This window comes from Paramormyrops kingsleyae, chromosome 5, assembly GCF_048594095.1.
Source record: "Paramormyrops kingsleyae isolate MSU_618 chromosome 5, PKINGS_0.4, whole genome shotgun sequence".
Lineage (NCBI taxonomy): Eukaryota > Metazoa > Chordata > Actinopteri > Osteoglossiformes > Mormyridae > Paramormyrops > Paramormyrops kingsleyae.
This window is the reverse complement of record NC_132801.1, coordinates 19,525,799-19,547,310: the sequence shown is the minus strand read 5'-3', so window position 1 is coordinate 19,547,310 and position 21,512 is coordinate 19,525,799. Positions and strand designations below refer to the sequence as shown.

At 44.0% G+C, this 21,512-nt stretch overlaps 1 protein-coding gene across 5 annotated transcripts in view; it reads right to left on the bottom strand.

Annotated features, from left to right (window-relative positions):
* Nucleotides 1–667: 667 nt before the first annotated feature.
* LOC111842567 (retinoic acid-induced protein 1-like) overlaps nt 668–21,512 on the bottom strand; it is a 28,675-nt gene continuing 7,830 nt past the window's right edge. Inside the window, exons 2-5 of one of the 5 annotated variants that reach the window (XM_023809297.2) lie at nt 3,778–9,003; nt 3,415–3,508; nt 2,993–3,042; nt 668–1,872 (exon numbers count right to left, since the gene is read on the bottom strand). In XM_023809297.2, the coding sequence (XP_023665065.2) occupies nt 1,750–1,872; nt 2,993–3,042; nt 3,415–3,508; nt 3,778–8,985 (5,475 nt within the window). In that variant the 5' untranslated portion in view covers nt 8,986–9,003 and the 3' untranslated portion in view covers nt 668–1,749. Of the gene's footprint in view, nt 2,026–2,992; nt 3,509–3,777; nt 9,004–21,512 lie in introns of all 5 variants that reach the window. The other 4 variants (XM_023809298.2, XM_023809299.2, XR_002837939.2 and 1 more) reach the window with 4 other exon arrangements.

The following is a 21,512-nucleotide window of genomic DNA, read 5'->3' as shown; positions in this document are numbered from 1 at the left end:
TATTAAAACATAATATCAGGAGTTTACGTTACATAGTATTGTGCCCAAAGCACAGCTGTACAAATCTGTATTTTTTCTTGTATAGTATGGATTTTCGCCATGTTAATAACTCAGATTTTACTTAGTGGTGCATAGAAAGTTCCTGCCAATGATTTAACAGGAAATTACAGTAATTTTTTATAGAGGGAATTAAAGAATATTGAGGAAGAACTGGAAATTGTTCATACTGTATAAAGGTGTAATACTCTTGAAAAACAGAAGTACAACTGCTATGTGAAATTGCAAACAACAAATAAATTACGAAATGAAATTTTTATGGTTACTGAGAAAAAATATATTTTATCCAGTTGGCTTCTTTGATATTTTTACGATGTAGATATGAATAGAAATACTGTTTTGTAACATGTAGAAACAAATCTGTTTGCTGGATGAAGTTGTTGTTTTGAGAACAAACCATTAATTTAGGATTACATGGAAATAACTCAGTAAAAAGAGAACATTTGTACATAATTATTGTGTTATCTTTTTTTTTTTACAGAACTCTGGCCATGAATGAATATTGAATATGAAAAAAGGAAATGTTTGCCTGAAATAACAGCGTGCAAACGCATTTCAAACATTCAAAAAGTCACTTTAATTCATTATTTTAATATTTTATAAGCAATGACATTAATTTTATAGAAAATAAATATCTCTAATAAATACTATAAACAAGTATTTAAGTACATCACATTTTAAAAGAAACCAGCATAAAATAATTATATACAACATTAAATAATTGAGATGAAGTACAAATTACTGGTCGCTTATGATGAAAGTTGAGTATTCTTCTGTTTTTACTGAAATTTTGTAATATTTTAAGGTTAACAGGCAAGTTTTTTCCACCTACATAGTAAAATGTGAGGTCTGAGCAAGGAAGAAAAACAACACTGATATTCGACTGAGCAAAAATTGTACGATATTCATTTGAACTTTATGCGGTGCAGAGTAGCTAAGAACTGTGCAAAATTCTGTACTTCATTCCTTGAGCTAAATTATGAGTACAATCTTTGAGACACTGGGAGCAGAGAGATGAATACTTAGGTGAACTGGCTGGAAAAGATCAATACTATGGTCATATAAAACTTGATTGCCATGTGACCATTTATTTTATTACAGATTTCTGAAAGCACATTAAAAATATATATATATAGGAAGAAGTTGTATAAATACATCCATCAATCCACCTTGCTCACAGTTACGACACAACTTGAGTATGAATGTTTTTAGATATTTAAGTATTTAAAATTTGATGTTATTTTTTAACAGTGGGATGCTCGAGCAAGGATTGCTTAGTACAGAAAGAAAACCAAACCATTTGAGAAACATGGATAAAAAGCGGTAGATTTCGACTTGGAAGTATCGGAACATATGATAATGCAAAATGACTTCAGCTGAGTTTTTTTTTTTTCGTTGATATCCTCTGAAGGAAAGTCACCCACGTTCTGTTGAAATTAAATGTGGCGGAGTGCATGAGTGCCGAAAGTTTTCACCCTTAAAGGACGCCAGGAAAGAAGAGGCTAGCAGTGACTTTCATCTGCGGACATTAGTGTGCAGCTGGCTTCAGCCAGGGCTGCTGTTTGTGCCGCTCTGCTGCAGGAGCTGGTATCCCGGCGTTCAGCGCCACCCTGTAATCCATCCCGGCCCGTCTGGGCGTGTGTCCTCTCGATGCCCCGCTCAGGAGATCCTCCTAAATCCCACTGCCATTTCTCAGAGACTCTGGGAAGAGAGCGACCCAGATGTATTTGGGTGAGGAGCTGCTGACGGCGAACACTCAGGCCGACCCCAGCCAGCACGGAGAAGCAGGCCAGTTAACGGCACGCCCTTCAGGGTCTGTGACACGGAAGCGAGGGGGGGGGGTGGGGGCGTGCGGAGCGTTAAAGAGCAGCGCGTGCAGAGCCCATCCTCGCCGTTCCTGCTCGCCGTGCAAATCAATACAGGAGCACTGCGGCTGCTTTAAGTCGACTGCCTCGTGAGCCCGGGTCACTGTGCAAGAGGAGAAATATGAATGATGTTCTGCCCTTTTTCCACCATGCAGCCAAGTCTAAGACTCTACCCTGGGGTTTCATCCACAGCTTTCTCTTTTTCTCCTTCTTGCCCTCACAGACATGAAGGAATCAAGGTTAATTTAAGACCACCAGCCTAAAGTAACACAAGCAGGTCGCACAGCGTTCACTCTCCCCATAAATAAGTAAACTCACAAGAGAGGAAAGACTGCATCCTTCTGGTTCCCTCTGGTTCCCTGCATTATCTCCGCGGAGCCCTAGATGGGGGTACTACCCGTTTTATTAAGGCGGCGGAGTGGCATCGCAGAGAGCAGCCTTCAGATCCCAGAGTTAGTGAATCACTTTGATGTGCGCTCTGCCTGCTCTGAGATCTCATTACGTGGGAGGCAGTAGAGGGAGGCTGTATTGATCAGCAGCCAAGTCCTCCTCGCTGTCAGTCTGTGGAGAATACGACGTGGTGCTTCACACACAGCTGGCTGCTGGTCGCCCTGAAAGCCGAGCCTCTACACTGGTTACACTGGTTCTGAACTTCCGCCCTTTTTGTCTTCCGCGCCTCTACCTGTCCAAGACGGGGCGGATGACCCAAGAAAGCTGATACAGATTACTCCACAGCTATGTGACTTCCTTCTGATGGGTCACTTTTTGGTGGCATTATGATTGGAGGGGAGGAAGGGTTTCTCAAAATATGTCAAACTGGAGCCCTGGGCAGAATGTTGGTGGATTGCCATGGCTAGGGTAAGAGGCACTGGATGAGAGTCAGGTCATCTGTAACTAGGTGTTTACTTAAACAAGTACTGAATGTCTAATTGTTCACAATGCAGTGTTTGTTGGAATAAAGAAACAACAATAATTGCACTTCAGTGTTAAACTACAAAAGCGTGTCAAACTGGAAAAAAAAACTGTAGCGGGTGGGTGAGATTTGTGCATACATGACAAAAGTCATTTACCTGGTGGTTTGTACATCTCAAAGACAAGCTTTCTTCTTCCAGCCAGCAACCTGTAATGATAAGAGGGTTAAATCAGCTGGAGAGAGTAAGGATGGAAGACGGGATCATCAACGCTACTCTACATTCTCCTTGATGTCAAGTCGAGGCTTTGATGATTATTCTGATGATGAGAAGAGAGTTTTATCCAAAGAAACTTAACACATTGTACCATTTTGCACATTATCCCGAATGAGGTTAAGTGTCTTTCGTCTAGTGAGATCCATATGGCAGTCTGCATAGCAAGTGCGGTTCATAATCCTTAATCTGTCAGTAGTGGAGCCTGTGTTCTACATATGCTTCCTCAGTGTTTTAATTAACCAGAGCAAGGGATGACTGCAAGCACTGATAACTTAAATGGGTACGGGCACATACAGAACTCCTACCAATCTCTTTGGCACAGAAATAGTGGAAGTTCTGAGGACAGCCTTCATAGGAGCATCTGATTGACGCACCCATATCTTGGCACACTGAACAGCTCTGCACAAGGAGGAAAACAGGATTAAAAACTGTCAATAAAAAAACGCATAGCCAGGTTATTATAGGAGTGATTTAGAAGCTAAACCAGCTGTGGGATTAAAACTAACCCAAATACATTTCACCTGTTAATATAAAATTCAAAGCCTTGTAGTTTTCAGCCTGCATGGATCACATTGTGTGGAGTTCATTCAGGAAGCCTCCTAATGCCTCCCATCTGAATACTCCTCAGTGTCAGCTACGTACCGGAGGTGTCGTGCAGACCGACTCACCGTCGCAGCTGTGGCACGTGCAGCCTCCTTCACGCCGTAAAGTTTTCCAGACACCAGGAAAACCCCGCCGGTCCAAACAGCACAGGCCTCATGGAGCCAGTGCTCCCTGGACTCTGCTTCCAGTTCGGCTCCCTGCAGCGCAGTTCTGCCGCTTTCATGCAGTCTTAAGGGACGAGTCCCGTCCTCCCCAGCCCTTCTCTCAGAACCCTGAAGCTGCTGCAGCCTTTTGTACCTCTCCAAGAATTTTGGCCGCGCAACGCCCTCAACAGAAGCTCTCTCCGCACCTCTCAGTTGTCCTGCGTTGCCTTCACAACTGCTCCGCCCCGCTAGACTCCTACCGCCCTCCCTCTTTAGAGCTCCTGTGTGCCCCACATTGCAGTTCATTATCACTTTATCCTCTCTGGACAGCTGTCTGTATTTAAAAGACAGGGTCTTCCTTGGTATGCTGTCCTCGGGGTAATACGGCCCACACAAGTCCCCGAGCTCCTTGTAATTTGTCGGTTTTCCACAAAGGCAGCAAGTGAGACTGCGGTCAATCAGGTTTTTGTTCACCAAGGGACCCTGCAGCATGACTGAAGAGTCCGGTATTGCCTTGGAAACTGTAGCTGCGTCCTGGATTTTCTTTCTCCTGGCCTGAAAGAGCAGATGTTCCTCCTCAGGCCCGTTGATGACGGTACATACAGAGGCAAAATGTGCCATTTTGTCAACATGCACATACGGCCTGAATAAAGGCAGGGTCTCGTTTTTGGGGAGTTTGCACAATAAATAGTTTATAGTGTACTCTAGTTGCTCTTCCATCGCTAATAAAGTATCCTGCTTTCTGTGTGTAGCCTTAAATCTGCGGCCATTCTTTGCAACCTTGCCGTGATTAAAGTACTTGTCAGTTGTCCTTTTGGATACTGCTTTATGTGCCACACTGCCTTGCTTATCCAATGCCGTAACTCGTGCCTTCCTCTGGGAGTGAAACCCATGTTTGCCCGGTACAAAGTTGGGAGAAGCCTGAGAGCTTCCCAGCTGTTTCTCCCTGTCCTCTGAGGGTGCTATGGGCAGCGGTTCCTGCTTTGTGGCTGTGCTGCTCACCTGGGAAGCGTGGCTCTTCCTTCTGCTTCTTCTCTGCTTCAGATGCATTTCATGATTGTTCTTGATGGCCCTTTGCTTGGCTATTCTCTGTGTACTGATGAAGGCGGTCTGTGTTTCCAAGGCCAAGTCAGGCTGCTTGCTGCTCTCCTGGGATCCTTCTTCCTTTATAGCATCAGAATCTTTCAGGCATGTTGTGTTTTCCAACACCATGGTGCTCTTTGCAAGTTCGCCATCCTTGTGCACCAACTCTTTGTCCTCTGCTGGCTTTACTTGTTCCAAAACATCCTCTATGATCTTTTTTGGCAAATTCTCAACTATGTTGTCAAAATGAGTGTTTAGGCTATGCTTTTTTGTGCCGAGTGATGTCATTTTCTGAACCATGGCTTCATATTTTAGCCCTCTGCCTTTCCTTGGGGGCAGATACTTTGTTTTGACCGGGTACTGGACAGGCAAAGAAATATCGTTAACATTAACAGGGGAGGGATCTTTCGTAAGAAAACTGTTCAGAGGTAATGTAAAAATCTCGTCTCGCTTTAACCTCTTTTTGGGACTCTTAACCACCGATAGGTTGGTTTTTAAAGGAAGTTTGTCAAACTTGATTCCTTTTATCATCCTCTGTCTTTTCATAGGAACCATAGACTGGCAGTTGGATTTCCTTTTAGTGGCAGACTCACTCTTCTCATTCGGTTTGCTAATCAATGATCTGTAGACATTTTTCCGGTGTACAGAAGCAAGGGTTTGTTTGGGGCTGTCGCAGCACTGTTCTTTCAGCAACGTCGTCTCCTGCTTCTTCATTTCTTTAATTGTTTTAGGTAGAATGCACATGGTCTTCTTCTCCATTCCTTTTTCTTTCACTGGGTTCTCCTGCGCTTGTTTTCTGGATCTCAGTACCATAGATTTTTGGTCTTTAACAACTGACGTTAAACTCAAACCGGTTTCCTGGTTTTCATCTTGGTTCATGATCTCACTCAAACCTTTCCTACTTGTGATTGCAGTTTTGTGGTCTCTCAGCTTTTTCCAGTCAGTTTTAGTTATCAAGCCCTTGGTATGACCTACAGAGTCCTCGCCGTCAAATTGCTGATATGGCTTTGGGCCACGTTTTTTCAAATGGGGGCATGAACTCGATGCAGCCATTGCAGTGAAAGAACGAGTGCACATCCTGGAAGGGAAGTTCTCTGCTGAAATATTGCATGTCTGGGAGAAGAGGTCTTTGTGAACAGCCCGTCTTTGTTCTGCTAAAACTGTTGTTTTAGTGGGTGCCATATTGATTTCCTGAGGAGATTCTGGAACTTCCTTTTCATCCATATTTGAAAGTCTTGTGACTACAGTACTTGCATGAATTAGTATTCGAGATTGGCGTCGCCTTCCTCGCACATGCCGTCTGCTGAATGCTGTAAGATTTGCAGATGGGGCCATTGGCTCTGACTCGGTTGAAGATGTCACTGCACTCACACAGCTCATCTCAGGATCAACCTCTTCATCACCTTTCTTTGGGGAAGGTGGGGTGTCAGCCCAGGAAGGTGCTGAGTGTATTATTGACTTTCCTGGCAGCTGAGGAGAGTCAGGCTCCAGTTCCACAGCATCTCGTCGATCAATGTGGTCCCTTGCTTGGGGGAGGAGTGATGCTTCTTCATTAAACACCGAGAAGCCTGCCTTCACACAATGTGTCAGAGGTGCAATGTCACGTGAGACTGAGCTTCTTTCTGAGTTTGTGAAAGGCATGTCTTGCTCATCTGCATCTTTACTAACTTGAGACTTGTCTCTTTGCTCCTCAGTGGGGCTGCACAGCTCTTCAGGTTGCAACCATGTTTTATTATTGATGCTCTCCTCAGAGTATGGTAAACTCTCCTTTTGCTCTTTAACTACACTGGTTTCACTGGGACGAATAGACTCCTGCTCCTCAAGTGTTTTTTCTTTTGTGAGTATTGAAAAACCTTCTTCCAAAAGCTCACTCATGGTGTTAAAATGCGGAGACTTAGAAGTATTGTCTTTTAAGGCTACAGTCTCGTCTTTCCACGCCAATGGCATGCTTTTCTTATCGGAATGAGAATCAGAGCTCCTATTACTGCTTGCACGTGATACTGCACAGGACTTTGCAGTATTATCCTCCTCTGTAATACACCCTTGTTCCATCTCATAGTCTATTTGTTCTTCAATATCACTGGGATATGTTTTTCCTGTCAATACTTGACTTGTTTTAGGAAACTCAGTGGGATATTCTTCATCCTTTAACCATTCTTCTTGCTTACTTTTAGTGTCTTTATTCTGGTCGTTGCAGGCACTGGCCATAGTATTATTAAGATTCTCATTCACTTTCTGTTCACTTGGCTTTTCCAGCAAGGATGTCTCTTCAAAGTCTTCTTTTAGTGACTCCTTTATTTTATTGATGTCTTCTTGGGAATTTGGCTCTGGATTTAGTGGGCTGTGAACAAGGTTGCTTTGAGATGTCTCCTCTCCAATGGTCCTCAGGATGGTGTCAATATTCTCTCTAACTTGGGTAATCTGAAGGCCTGATGCACTGTCCTCTGATATCTTGGAAATGTTATCAAGTGCAGTCACAGAACAGGAGGATACATCCAGGGTTAGGTTACAATTAGCAATAGCCTGCACTGGTTCTCTGCTTTGGTTGCAGTAGTAGTAGTTTCTTTCCATCTGGACCTCAGAAGAGCATCCATCCTCCTGCAACTCATCGTGGATCGACTGGGGAGTACCGAAGGCTTCAGTGGCAGATTCAGCATTGTGAGTCGCTGTACAGGAAACTTCTTCAAGATTGCGAAGATGATCCTTAAATTCCTCCTCTTGTTTAGGATTGCTTCTTTTGTTGCCTTTTTTATTAATCACAAGAGAGTCAGACAGCAGTAGATGTTGGACATTATTGGAAATATTTTCCACTTGAGATGTCAAGGCATTAAGACTCCACAAGCTTGGATTAGACAATAGCTTCTCAGAGAATCTGTCCTTCAGGGAAGAAGCATAGCTGGTTGTCTTGGGGTTAATATTTGATGTAGAGTGAGATTTCTGTGGCATGAGTAAACCTTGGTCTCGTAAACTGGTGGAGGAAGAGGTGCCTGATGCAATGGGGGGCTGGCTATATTGAAACGAGTCAGAACTAACCATCAAAGGAGATGGTGTGGAGCTGTAAGTTGGAGACCTCCCCACAGATCTAGCAGGTGACTGGCTGGAGTTGGGGCTACAATTCTGGTAGTAATGCTCAGGTGACCTGACAGAGAGGTCAGTGAGACAGTAGCTCTGTTGTGGCTGAGTAAAGTGTTGGTATTTTGAAATGCTTTCCTGGCTGTTAGTCATTCCCTGCAAGGAAGCCTGTTGTTCATATCCAGACCTAGAGGAAGCCTGCTGGTAGACATAGTTACTCTGTGCTCTGTAGCTATTTTGCTTTAGGCTGTTTGTGTTCCCAGTGTTCCTGCTATACTGGGAGTTCGGGGGCACGGCATAGCTTTTATAGCAGTGTGATGTGGCGTTGCATTTCTCCACGTACGATGGTGTGGATGCCGACAGAGACTGAGAGTGCTGAGGAAAGTGCAGCTGGCCGTGAGAGTAGCTCGCCGGGGATGGAGAGGCGTCTTGCGGGAGCTTCTGCTGATGGTGGCTGGAGTACACTGAAGAGCGGGACTGTGCTGCATGAGTACACCGGTTCTGGGAAACGGGCAGCACATTTGGCTGCAAATACTGAGACCCGGTGCTTCTGACACCATCTACTGGTTCCATTTTTGCCAGCATATCCTGGTCATACTGGGACATGTGCGATGTGGCCGGCCACTTCTGCTGAAGATGACTTTCTGCCATGTACACGCCTGAGTATGTGTTACCAAGATGGCCGCCGTAACTGCTCTGCAGCTGCCGGCTTGGAACTTTGCCGCCTTTGTACTGCTTCTCAGCTGGGGCAGGGTTGCTGCTATAGCCTGGATATGCTTGCTGGCTATAACAATCCTTGGCCGTGGAGTCTGCTGCTGTCGCCAACGGTGCTGCTGCGAGTGAGTGCGCTTCATAGCCCTGTCTGGTCTGGCTGCGCTGATGTCTGTAACTCTCAAGGCGTGATAATTCATAGGGTCCCTGCTGGTAGCAGTGCTGGTTACCATGGAAACAGCTCCGTTCTCTGAAAGACTGCATGACTTCGTCTACGACGCTCTAAAAAACAGGGGCAAAACAGAGTGTATGCTTTATGTTAAAGTCCTCCTCTTATGTTCATAATGCTTTCTCATTTATGTCTCTGTTCTCCTTGTAACACAACTGTATATAATGAAAGTTTTTCATTCCTTAAGTGATATATATATTTATATATACTGTCCTATTAACACTGAGACACACTCTTCAGTACATCTGCTAATGTTTAGTTCATAATAATACGTGCATAAATCTTGCCCTTTTAATATTTTAGAATTATTTACATTTTGCATAATCCGTTTTTATTTCACATGACTCTATTCCAGGTTTATATGTTGTCTGGCACATTACGACAGTGTGCTAATGATTACTAAAGGTAACGCTGGGGGAGAAATTTGTGATTGAAATATTAATTCTGTTTTTTTTTTTTTCCTTAAAGGTGTTAACCAGAGTGATGCATGGGAAAATACGTGATTCATAGTGTAGTCGTTGTTGTCACAGCTTATCGTCACCCAAACATCACATGCTATACTGAGGACAAGCTCTCTGGAGTGCCTTATTGGAATTCAAATAATAATAATAAATCAGAAATTTCATAGATGCAGCTGGCTTTGCCTGACTTTTCCTGCGTGAAGTAAATAAAGAAATACTAAGCAAAGATGCTGCTTTGTACCCTGTGATTCATTTGACAAAAACACAACACTTATTTGCCACGATTGAGATCATGACAGCATATTTAAAATCCAAAACACTGAAAATAAATATGGAAAGATATCTTAAATACACATTTAAAATCAGTGGACTTTTTGAAATCTTCAGTTTCATCTGCAGCAATCTGAGTACGTCGTTGCCCCTATATACCCTGACACTGCGTTCAAGCTCCGGTGTAGGGACTGACGTTTGCGGTCAAACATGAACAACCTTTACCCAGAAGGAGCGAATAGGCTGGTCTGCCTTGTACCCCGAACAGCCATTTTTAAACCTTGTCCCCGTGTCAGAGGGTGCAGGCTGAATAATGAAGTGCCGGCGCCTGCGGACACGGAGATGGGGAGGGCTGGGAATCTGATTGTTCCGCTGCGCACCAGATCATTTAACATGCACTGGATGTAACTGGGCAGCCTCGATCCCATCATCTACCTGGCAGAAGCTGACAGCGCTCTTCTCCCCGGCAGGTTTTCACCGGATTGCGCCGCCGAGCTTCTCTTCTGCGTGTTTACATTTCGGCTTCCCCGCCTTTACCTGCGTACTCTTCAGCTGGATGGGTGGGAGACTAATTTTCTCGCCTTTGAATGCCCCCGCCATTGATTTCCTCCTATATATGTGTTCTCATTAGCAGCGAGTAATCATGAACGTGCTTCACACTGTTATATGTATCTCTCCCTTAATAATATAAGGTGGTAAACCGAGCAAACAATTTAAATGAAATCTGTATAGACCGTGTCTGTTAACGATAACTTATGTATACCACGAGTCCAGATCGCGCTAATAATATTACGAGAACTATAGCGGCTTGGTTTGCACTCCCAAAGTGAGCCAGAGGGAGAGAAGACGAGATGGCTCAGTCTGTCTGACCTGAAAGGTCTGAACTGGGGCATGACATTTCAATCTCTGTGTGATGCAGACCTACAGGCAGGAATTGAAGGATACTGGACCAGAGAGCCAGCAGAACAACTCCCCCACTTTTAAAGGTATACGCTAGAATTTGTATGACGTCATAGAACCAGAAACGCCAGTGAGACGGCCACTGGGAATCCGATAAATAATATTTTCTGTTTGTTTACTTAAATAGTTCAATTATACTGTTCAAGCATGCTGTTGGCACTATTCGTGTTTATATTCCAGCTCCATTTTGTACACTATACATGTATTTATGAAATATATTTGGATTTGTGAGTTTTGTGCATTTACCCAGTTAACATATGGATTTTATGGATTATGAGTCAGTGGATTAGTTATTCCTACGAGGTGTGCGGATTGAATAGCCAGCCCAGCCAAGGGCAAAATTATTTATAGAAGCCAAAATGTGTTATGTGATAAAGCTTGTGTTGAGTGTGAATAACATCCATACAGAAAGGGTAGTATCTTCTCCCATCTTTGACTGCCCATCAAGACGAAGTAAATAAAAGAAAATCCAATTTTGTAAAGCTAAGTGCATATGGGTTAAAGGTCACGCTTTGCAATGATGAGTTGCAGTTTTATATGTGATTTGTACTGAATTTTTAATAATTTTATTAAGAGTGTAAAATAATGTGTGTAAAGTTAGTCATATACACTTATAATCATTTCACTCCTTTATTTGAAAATTTCCACAGTAACCTACACATGCCAAATATTGTCAGCTTATTAAGCGGTATTTGTGAAGTAATGGATTGAAATTGAATGGCTTGTTAAACAGCAAAATAACACCCCCCCCCCCCCCATTTTGTCTATTTGGTTGCAAGTATGGAGCAAAGGTGTGGACTGTCTGGCAGGGAGCTATCAAACTTTCTGCCTATGATGCATACATACCTGTACCTACCATGAGGACACCAAGGTCAAGTCCTCAATATTTTTTCTGCAAGTCCAATAACCTCGATCCATTATACAGCACACCTAGGAAGGGCTAAGACTTTTAACCTCGGTATTCTAAAAATCCTGACTATGGCCCTGAAAGCACAATCATAAGGTGCCACACATAACATGGGACACTAACATCATATTTCATTAATCAAAAATGTGGAGAAATGTTCAAAACTGTATGCTAATTATACACACATTATTAAACTGTTTGGTTGCTTGCCACAAAAACTGGACTACTTAATGATGTCTGAAAACCAGCTGTTGGCTGACTTGACACAAAACAAAATATGCATAATATGAAACATGTCATCAATGTTTTATATTCCACCTCAAGAAACATAAAATAGAGTATGTCCAACTCAGTTTCTTTGAGTAAAATACTGCAGCATTTGATTAAGAGGGAAATCACTTCTAGCATGGCTGTATAGTAAAAATATGTCACATAAACATATAAAATGTCACTAACAAAATGAAATTATCAGATAACCGAAATATGCACCCGTGACTTCAATGAATCTAACAAGAATCATGATAATTGAGCATTTAACTATGGATTTGAAAGATTATATCAATAAGATGTATGGCAAGAAGACTTCTGGCATTTTTACTTTTTGGATTGCATTCACAGATTTTTATAAAATTGAGGTTATCCAAATGGGGACCTGAAAAATGTCCCCGAAAGAAAGGAAGTCTCAGGTTTTACTACACTTTGGAGACATAGTGGTCCCCCAATGTAATCTATGTAAACACACACACACACACACACACACACACACACACACACATTTTAGGGGTGTTGTGAATCTTCTCTTCATTGTCTACAGAAACCCTCGGAGTTTCATTTGCAAAGAACATGTCACGCATTGTCATTCCTTTTGGTGGACTCACATTAAAATGAAGGGGAATGTATTTATGCTTTGAGAGAAGAATAGTACAATCTATTTTTAAAGCCATATAACTCAGGTTTTTGGGGAAAAAAATACAGCATTGGTTGACATGAATATATTTTGGTGCAATAGGAAGACCAACAAAAACATGGATATGTGGTTATGAACAGGGGAGTTTCTAGCTATTGAAAAGATCAGGGGCTACATCAGGTTTACCTGGGGCTTGATTTTTTGAAGGAAGATTGGCGTGGGGGCTAAAATACTCGGGGCTAAGCTTAAATTACTTGGGGCTATAGCCTCAACTAATCAGACCTAATGGCAGCCATGGTTATAAAACATGTTGCATTTCATGTAAACATCTAAAGTGCTTAGATTTATGAAGCAGGTGTTTTAGAGGTCCTATATGAAGAGATGCTCTTTTGAAGTCATTCACCTCTTTACACAACTATGCCATCTTTCATGGGCAATTTGTCTTGCAAAACGCTGTAATGGAGGACAATATTGATGTTCCGGCAAGGATTCGTACTCATGGGTCATTTTATGTCTTGGGTGAGCATCACGGATAGGGCTGAGGGTCTCCTGTCTTACGTTACCGCGGCACAAATTTATTCCGCCCTCAGTGCTGGATCCCGCTGCTGAAGTACCTGTATTTGCTGTGTTTCATCTGGAGGTGAATCGACACACTCGGCTTCGTAAGGATGTCCCCTGTCAGGCCATTAGTGATGGGGTCATTGCTTGCGATGCATTAAGTCTTACGGTGCGCGCAAGGGCTAGGTTGTTTACATCTTGCTGGGGGTTTTGTTCTTTCTCTCCCTGAATTCTCTTTATCTAGGTAATGCCACGCAGTCACTGTCTCTTGTCTCCTCTCTCTCCCTTTTTTTTATAATTGCTCTCTCTCACCTTCATGTTCACTCCTTTTTTCCTCTTGGCAGAGACCTCTCCTCTCAACGCTGCCGCAGCTGAACCGCAGTGTACGACAGTCTGTGTCATTTCTGTTGCTCCAGACCTCAGGTACATTGTAACGCTCGTAATTTATGCTTTGCAAGTTGACGTGGCCCACTTTTCAGTAATACTTTTACCAAGTTGCATCCACAGTGACTATCTCGCATCCAACTTTGAAGCGGTGTTTTCAGCTTTGCCTTGTTGGGCTAAGATAACAGTTGCAATGTGCTGATGAAGATAAAGCCAGAGATGGCAGTGTTGCCACATTTCTGTAACAAAGAAGCATGGTGTGATAACTTCCCACTTTTGGAAGAGAGGAACTCACTAATAAGCCTTATCATAGAGCAATAAACTCATAATGGCCATAGAGCATAGGGTGTCTTTGAGGGTGCCTGTTGACTACGGCTTACTGCCTGCCGTAAAGATGGTATTTCTGTTACCGTAACGTTTTAACAGATAGACATTTTTCTGCAAGGCATTGCTGTTGTGTGTCATTAGAAAGGCTCCAAGCAGGAAATCTCCTTTCCCATAGCTTGTCAATGATATGTCATAGTAAACCTGGACAGCAAGTTTAAAATGGCCACCACTGTAAACCAGGGTTCCCCAGTTCCGGTCCAGGAGGGCTAGTCTGTGACACAATTTGCAGATTTCCCTGCTCAAACACACATTATTGTCAGACTGTCCCTTCAGGGGATCCTTGCTGTAAACCTTTATAAGATTCAACTCACAATATAATGCAATATATATGCTGTAAATGTTTGTCCCAGTATGTTATAGACTAAGAATCTTATATGAAAATGTGGGGTAGCTTTTTAAAATAAAAAATAACCATTTTGTTTATGTTTGACAAAGCATTTTTTTTTTTATTACACTAAGTTCAGTCATTTGTCTTCCGACTTTGTCCTGAGCAAGTTCTTATGTAGCAGACACCTGTACCTAATAGCAATAATGTACCTTGATAAACACATATAATAACAAGCAGCATATACAGTAAAGTTTTGAGAGATTGGCATGATTCTTCTACATGCAGGAGGTGGGGTGATCAGGCTGTTACCAGGGAAACCAAAAGTTCTTTACTGTTCCTGTTTTTCTTTAATGGGTGCTCTCCGATATTGTGGAGACTGACTGGTGATTCAGTAATATGTGGTTGGAAGGATGAAAATAAATAAAAAGATGGTATAAAGTAGAACCTGCATGTGTGATTACCTAAATTTTGATCCTGCTCCAACTCCCTCAAATATTAGCCACTTCCTGTGTAAATGGCAAACCATTATTCTTCAAGACTGAGACCTACATTACTGCAATTTCTCAATTAAATGAATCTGGTTTCTTCATTAAACGTTAATCTCCAATATAAGGCAAATAATCTGCATATGTCATTAACGGGAGCCATATCGAAACCCATCAAGGAAAGGTCAAGAAATCTGTGGAGCACATACTGACAAAAAAGCGTGTTTTCATATAAAAAAGGCAGTTCTGCCTTCGGGGGGGGGGGGCTTGTAGCTGTAGTTTCCTTTGTATCATAGACCTGTGTGAAATCCAGCTGCCAAGGCAACCAAATAACTCCGAGCCAACAATCACAATGCATCCTCAAAATCCACCCATTACTTATGACGTAATTTGCGCAGCGTTTCTTCTTTCTCCAGCATTAAGACTGTGTGTTGGGAGGAAAGTATCTCAGGACTACTGGAGCTTCAGCAACCTGCATGAAAGATAACTGGTCTAAGCCAATGCAAACACAGGAAGCAGTTAAGTCATGTTGCGCTGCATGCTTTGAAGTAATTAAATAATTATTTGAATAAAACCGAATGTCACATTTTTACGTAGAATTGAGTTGCTGTAATGCATCTTTAGCAGTAACTAAATCAAAGTCACTAGCCAGAACTCATATAATTAAGGTTTATGAAATGAAAACAAACCAAGCCTAAATATGCACTCAGTGGCCACTTTATTAGGAACACCTTGCTAGTACCAGGTAGAACCCACTGTTGGCCCCAGAACCTCTTCAGGGGTCAACTAGTTCATTCAGAGTAGCCTTCCTGTGCACCACTGTTTTTGTGAGCTGCTGTTTTTGCACTTGCAGCCTTCCTGCTAGTTTTAATGATCCTTTCTGTGCTCCTCTGACCTCTCTCATTAACAAGGTGTTTACTTTTCCCACAGAATGGCTGCTGACTGGATGTTTTTTTTTTAAGTTATTGCACTATTCCCTGTAAAGTCTAGACACTGTAGTGTGTGAAAATCCCAGGAAAGTGGCTGTTTCTGAGATGCTGGAGAATCCATATCTGGCAATGATGATCCAAAATCCACCAAACACTCACAAAATCAGAATAATTCGATCATGTATCTATCATTCTTATGCTCAGCTAAACAGTGACTGAACCTCCTGGCCCCGTCTGTGTTCTGTATGCATTTAGTTTCAGTCGTATGATTCACTGTTTGTGAAGTTTTCTTTTTGCTTGTTTCCTTTTAATCAGGTTTCAAATGTATGCATTTATAAGTCATGATGAAAATCAAGAACTAGAATTCATTGATTCTGTTAAAGTAGGTGGAACTTTTTATGTTTGATATTACAGAAGGGTATTGGGATAGGCCGGGGTCTTCCTAAGAACATGGGAGTGATTTATTCATAGTCAAATGACCCTCTTACACAATGGAAATAATGGCATACCAAACTTTTGTTCTTCAGACTTCCCTTTTATCGTAAAAATAGTCTTTGTCTGCAAATACATAGCAAAATTGTGTAGGTCTTACATAAAAGTGGAAAAAAACAGATGATGCTGGATTGGGCGAGAAGCATATTTTCTGTCAGAACTGCAGAGTAAGTAGCTTCTGACCTGAAACTATCATCCGATTCCCCCAATCCTCTTGACTCCCAAACCACCCAAGTACATCACTGCTGAATGCCCCACCTCAATGCACCCAAGGTGGACCTTTAACTCCAGCACCAGCAGTGGGGGTGGCTGGGTTGATGTCCAGAGTGACTGTTGCTGTATCTCACTTTTATTTGCGGGCACCCAGAAATACTGGCCTGGCCAGCTTATGTTCACCTTCTTGCTCTTAAGGATATTTTTCAATAGGCAGCTGTTCAAGGTTATGTCATTTATTGTTAAAATTCTTTATAATTGTAAAGTATGCAGTTGCTTTATTAGAGGATGGTATAATGTGAAAGCACTTACAGTTTTCCTCATTGTACTGAAGCAGTTCAGGCAAAGTACCATGCTTACAGGTAGTACAGGGGGGCCCTTCGGGGACTCAAAGCAGGTCATGAGTCCAAACATCAGGTCGAGTCACGTAAAAAAAAAAATGTATGATTTATTGTTAAATCACCCGAAACTCATTCCCACTTAAGGTTTTCTCTAAAAACCCCAGTTTGTTTAGGTGTTAAATTTTTGTGCTATATTTTAAAGAATGCAGCCCTTATAGGTAAATGATTTAAAGGTCCTTTTACTGAAGTTTTATGAATTGGAATGAGGACTGCAGAAACAACCCCAGTCTGCAGCTTTTTGGCATTGAGCTGAGCATGGCATTTGCTGGGGTAAATAGCCGGCTGAAGCTAAACCAGAAAGCACATGCACTGCAGTCACGGGCCAGTCTCTCTTCCATAGCGCCTGAAATCTGCCAGCATCCGAGTCGGCCCTGGGCAAGATTCAGAGCCCCTTGTTAAAGCGGGATGCGGAATCATGCCGTCGGAATGTCGAATCCCCTAAGCGGAAGCACACCGACCGCGGTGCGGGGGAAAGAAAAGCAGAGGAGTTCAACTTCAGGGCCTCTGGGGCCAGACGACTGCTCGTTATCTCCCGGTGAGCTGCGGAGAGCTTGGCATGGCGACAGGGGGCAAAAGCAGAGACGCTCGTCCCTGAAGCAATGCTGATTGTCCGGCCCCTGTGTCAGGTATGCTTCGGCCAGCCTCGAGACCGCCCCCCCCCCCCCCCCGATTCTCCCCCTCATGGACTGTTTCACATGCTCCCTGATGTGCATATGCATGCATCTTATTGGAGATGACCTGCCACCTCCCCCAGCTATCGGCGCCCCCCCCAGGCTCGCCACGGGATGCAGTGACCGTGGTCGGCTCGTGGTGGGAGGGGCCAGTCAATCTCGAGCAGCTGGTCCTACCGCCACGGCTGTTGCGCGTGCGTATGTCCTGCCCCCGTCGCAGTCTCGCAGTCCAAACGCACTGATATGTTCTGTGATGCCCCCCCCACACACACACTTGCAGAGGGTGCCACGATACATCGTGGAAGGACACCTCACCACCCCCGCTTCAGCATACACGCACCCTCTCACACGCACACGCGGGCATCGCTCCATTTTACAGTTTGCCAGGATGCGTCGGCAAATATGCGGCACCAACCTGCGGCGCACAAACCATTTTATTAGCTGCCATGAATAAGAAAAAACAGCTTTTTTTCTTAAGCAGCCATCTTGTTTATTCTGCTTGCCCTTCCAGCCTGGCCTGGTGACTGCATCGCATCAGGGCCGCTGCTTCTGACTGCCAGAGTGCCCGGCTCCTCCCCCCATCCTTGGCAGTCCGTGTGGGAGGGGGGAGCACGCCATCCATCGCGTCGCATTCAGAGTGCCGCCGCCGGGAGCCGCATGCCGCGCATGCGCCAGCCAGCTATCGATTGCCTCTCACCTGCAGCCGGCGTTCATTAGGGTCTGCATCGCAGGCCAGTCGTTTCTCATCTGCATCGCCAAGCCCAACGCAATTAGCCTCTCCGGCCCATGCATAGCGGACAGGGGGAATGGGCGGGGGGGGGGGGGAATTCGCAGCTGAAGGGAGCTCGGAGCAGGCCCTGAGAATAACTAATAGACCCCCCATCGAGAGACACTCAACATCACCCCAACTTGCAATTTGTATGCATATTAGAGCAGGTTCCCGAGCCGAGTTATTTATCGCTCGCTACACGGATGCGACGGGATCTGAGGCAGGAGTGGTAAACAGAGCTGGAGTGGGGGGTGTCAGAGACGGGTCAGCGGGGACACCGTGGCACGGGGAACTGCATCATCCTCACATGATTTTATTTATTTTTTTTAGCATCCGACGGAGGAAAGACATTATTAACACCCTGATCGGAAGGGTTTCCTTTCTTTGTTTTTGGAAGGGCGCGCGCGTTAATGGTCCGCGGTGGTTGCCAGGCAGTTTGAGGCGTAGCGGGGGACGGCGATAAAGGGGGCTTATTATGAATGCGGCACGGAGAGCCGGTGAAATAGGCCAACAATATGGAAGGAGACTGCAGAGAACACGCCTGCTAGATCCTGGGGGACAGCTGCGCGTGAAATGGGTGTTATTTTTAGAGGGGCGATCGCCGCTCCTAACCTCTCAGGTGTTCCCAAATAATGTCTGCCCAATTATTCATTGTTCAATTGAGCGGCAGGCATCCGCTGAATGCGTCCGTCTCTGGCTTCATCGCCGGGGGTTTATTAGGGCAGATGCGGCTTTATCTAGGCTGACATTTCAAACCGCCTCCCTCGTAGGCTGCGGCAGAGATGACTCCGACACCGGATCAATAACGGCTCCAACAGGGATCACACATCTGTTTCGGCGTGCAGACAGAGTGGCTCGAGCGTGCACGCTGGCCAGAGATAAACAAGTGTGCTCGCATCTCCAGGGAGGTAACCATGGTTACCAGAGCTCATTTAGGCAGCCTGTCCTAGAGGCAATACAATAACAGGTTTTCAAGGCCAAAGATGTCACTTATTTTGAAAGGGAAAGTCATCCTTTATTGATACCAAGGTGTGCCCATCTGCGCAGATGTTGAAGTCTTAGCAAGGGTGCCTTTATTTTTGGAAAAATCCCACTCAGAAACATTTGTGCTTTGTGAATACCGTAAAAGCGTATCAGTGATTTTCATGTTCAATTAATTTCGTTTGAAGTGACTCTCGTCATTTGGTTTTCGAAGTCTGCATGAATGTGTCGCGTATGAGCGGCGGGGAAGAAAGCGGACAGGATGGCCAGAAACAAGCCGCTCATCTGCCGGCATCCAGGAGCAGCCCGGAGTGGACGGACTGGCGTGGGAGGCAGTAAGAGAGGTTCACCTTGGCCAGGATATTATGCATGCTTTAAGACAAGCACAATTTACTCTAATTAGGTATTCCAGGCAGGCTGCGTTCATTGACCTACAGTCCATCCTCATGCCATTGATTGGCCTAACTTTGACTTTTCTCCGGGGGTAGGAGAGCACTGCTGCCGGTGATGGTGGTAGGAGGGGTTCGCTTAATGATCTGTGGCATTTATCAGTACGAGTCATTTTCTGGCCTACTGTATTACGGCGTAATTCAGTCTCAAGCCACTGGAGCATTTTAGATGTATTGCGTTTACAGTCTCTCTCTCTCACGCACACTCTCTCTGGAAGACATGCCGCCCTCACCGTTCAGGCCGGCATCGCTGCTCTGAAAATTAAACCAGAAGCGATTCTATCGACTTCTTTCTTGGTGTGATGTTGATGCAGTCTGGTTAGCGTCACACCTGCGTGGTCCATCTGCCTGCGACAAGTTCAGCTGAGATCTTCAGTCTGGCAGGACTCCATTCAATATTAAAAATTAAATTTGAAATGATCCATCTGAGGACTGGGGAAATTAACAAGTGTTTTGTCTCCTGTTTTTCGGGAGGGAATTACTTTGTAATGCTTTATAAGCATTTGCGGTCGTAGTTCATATGACAGTTATAACAAAAACAATTTTGATGCAGGTGGTATGTGGTGTCACTGTGTCTCACACCTCCTGGTTGATGGTTTGAACCTCACTTCCACTGTGTGTGTGTGTAACTCACATGTTCTCTCTCAGTTGTGTGGGTTTCCTCCCACAGTCCAGAGATGTGCAGTTTGGCTAAGTGGTGTCTCTGAATTGCTTTTTGTTGTATGTATGACCCAACCAGAATGAGTGGTTAGAGGACAGATGGATGCATGGATGTTGAGAAATCTGAATACTGTATTTTCCCTCTTTGTGCTGCAGCACTTTTTATCAAAGATTCAGTGGTATATTTTTATTTGTATTGTTAGGGCAGTTGATTAAAATGATATTTTTGTAGATGACTTCTGTCGTCTCTCACCAAGTGCATTGGACTCTCCAGTTTGTGTTTCTTGATCTTGGTTTTCATATCACCGCTACATGTCGCATTTTCTGACCATGTGCAACCTTCCCCGTTCATTACAGGGCCGTGACGGCAATTTTCCAGAATCCTGCGGATGCAATAAAAAGGGAAGGGGCTGCGTTGCACTGCCGCAGTGTGTGTAAACCGGCGTCAAGGTGATCCTGCAGGCTTACCCTGCGTGAGGCGAAGGACCATAAACGCTAACATATGCTCACGCGCACACCGGCACATCGGGGCTGGGCTATGAGGGGTGGGGGGTGGGACAGTGCTCCGTAACCTCGTTGCTTTTTTATGCCACCCCACGTGGGAGGCAGCCTTCACTGACCTCATTATGATGCCCCTTTGCTGAGTGTGGGATCATCATCGTGAAATGGCAATAATGCGATTTAATAAACGTGCTGTAGTGCGGGAGGACAGGCTAGAGGATTGGAGATGGTGAGAGCTGCATTATATCATAATAAAAGGACATAAAATTATGTCATAATGGCATTTTAGTGATTTATCGAAGCCTGTTTTTGTCTTTCGTCCTTATATACTTGTCCATTTTGCTTCAGGGGATAGAAAGTGTTTCTTAAAATAAAAGTATGAGGATAATTTCCAGATATGCTGTGGTACATTTCTGGAACAGATATCCATAACAGTGATATCAATATCCACAGATTAGCAAAAGACATCTTTAAAACTCTCATTTGTCTCAGTATCAAATGTTTTAATTTATATTCGTTGCACTGTGTCCAGTGTCACTGTCCATTGATGAATGCAGCCATTTTTCTTCCACTCCTGAGTGTTGTTGACACCCTTGTGAGATGCCTACAGCCAGGATGGATACCTCCCAGCAAATAATATTGTGGTTAAAGACATAGACCCTGGAGACAGCTATTGTACTTTTAAAAAGGTACTTAACCTGATTTGCTTCTGTACATGTCTAACTGTGTTAAGAGTAAGCTATTCCTATTGCTTGTAATACAAGTTTCTGCAAAGCAACTGTAATAGTGATGACAATCAAACAGAGCTGACGATGCTGATTTCTGTCAGGGAAGATATAATAAACCATA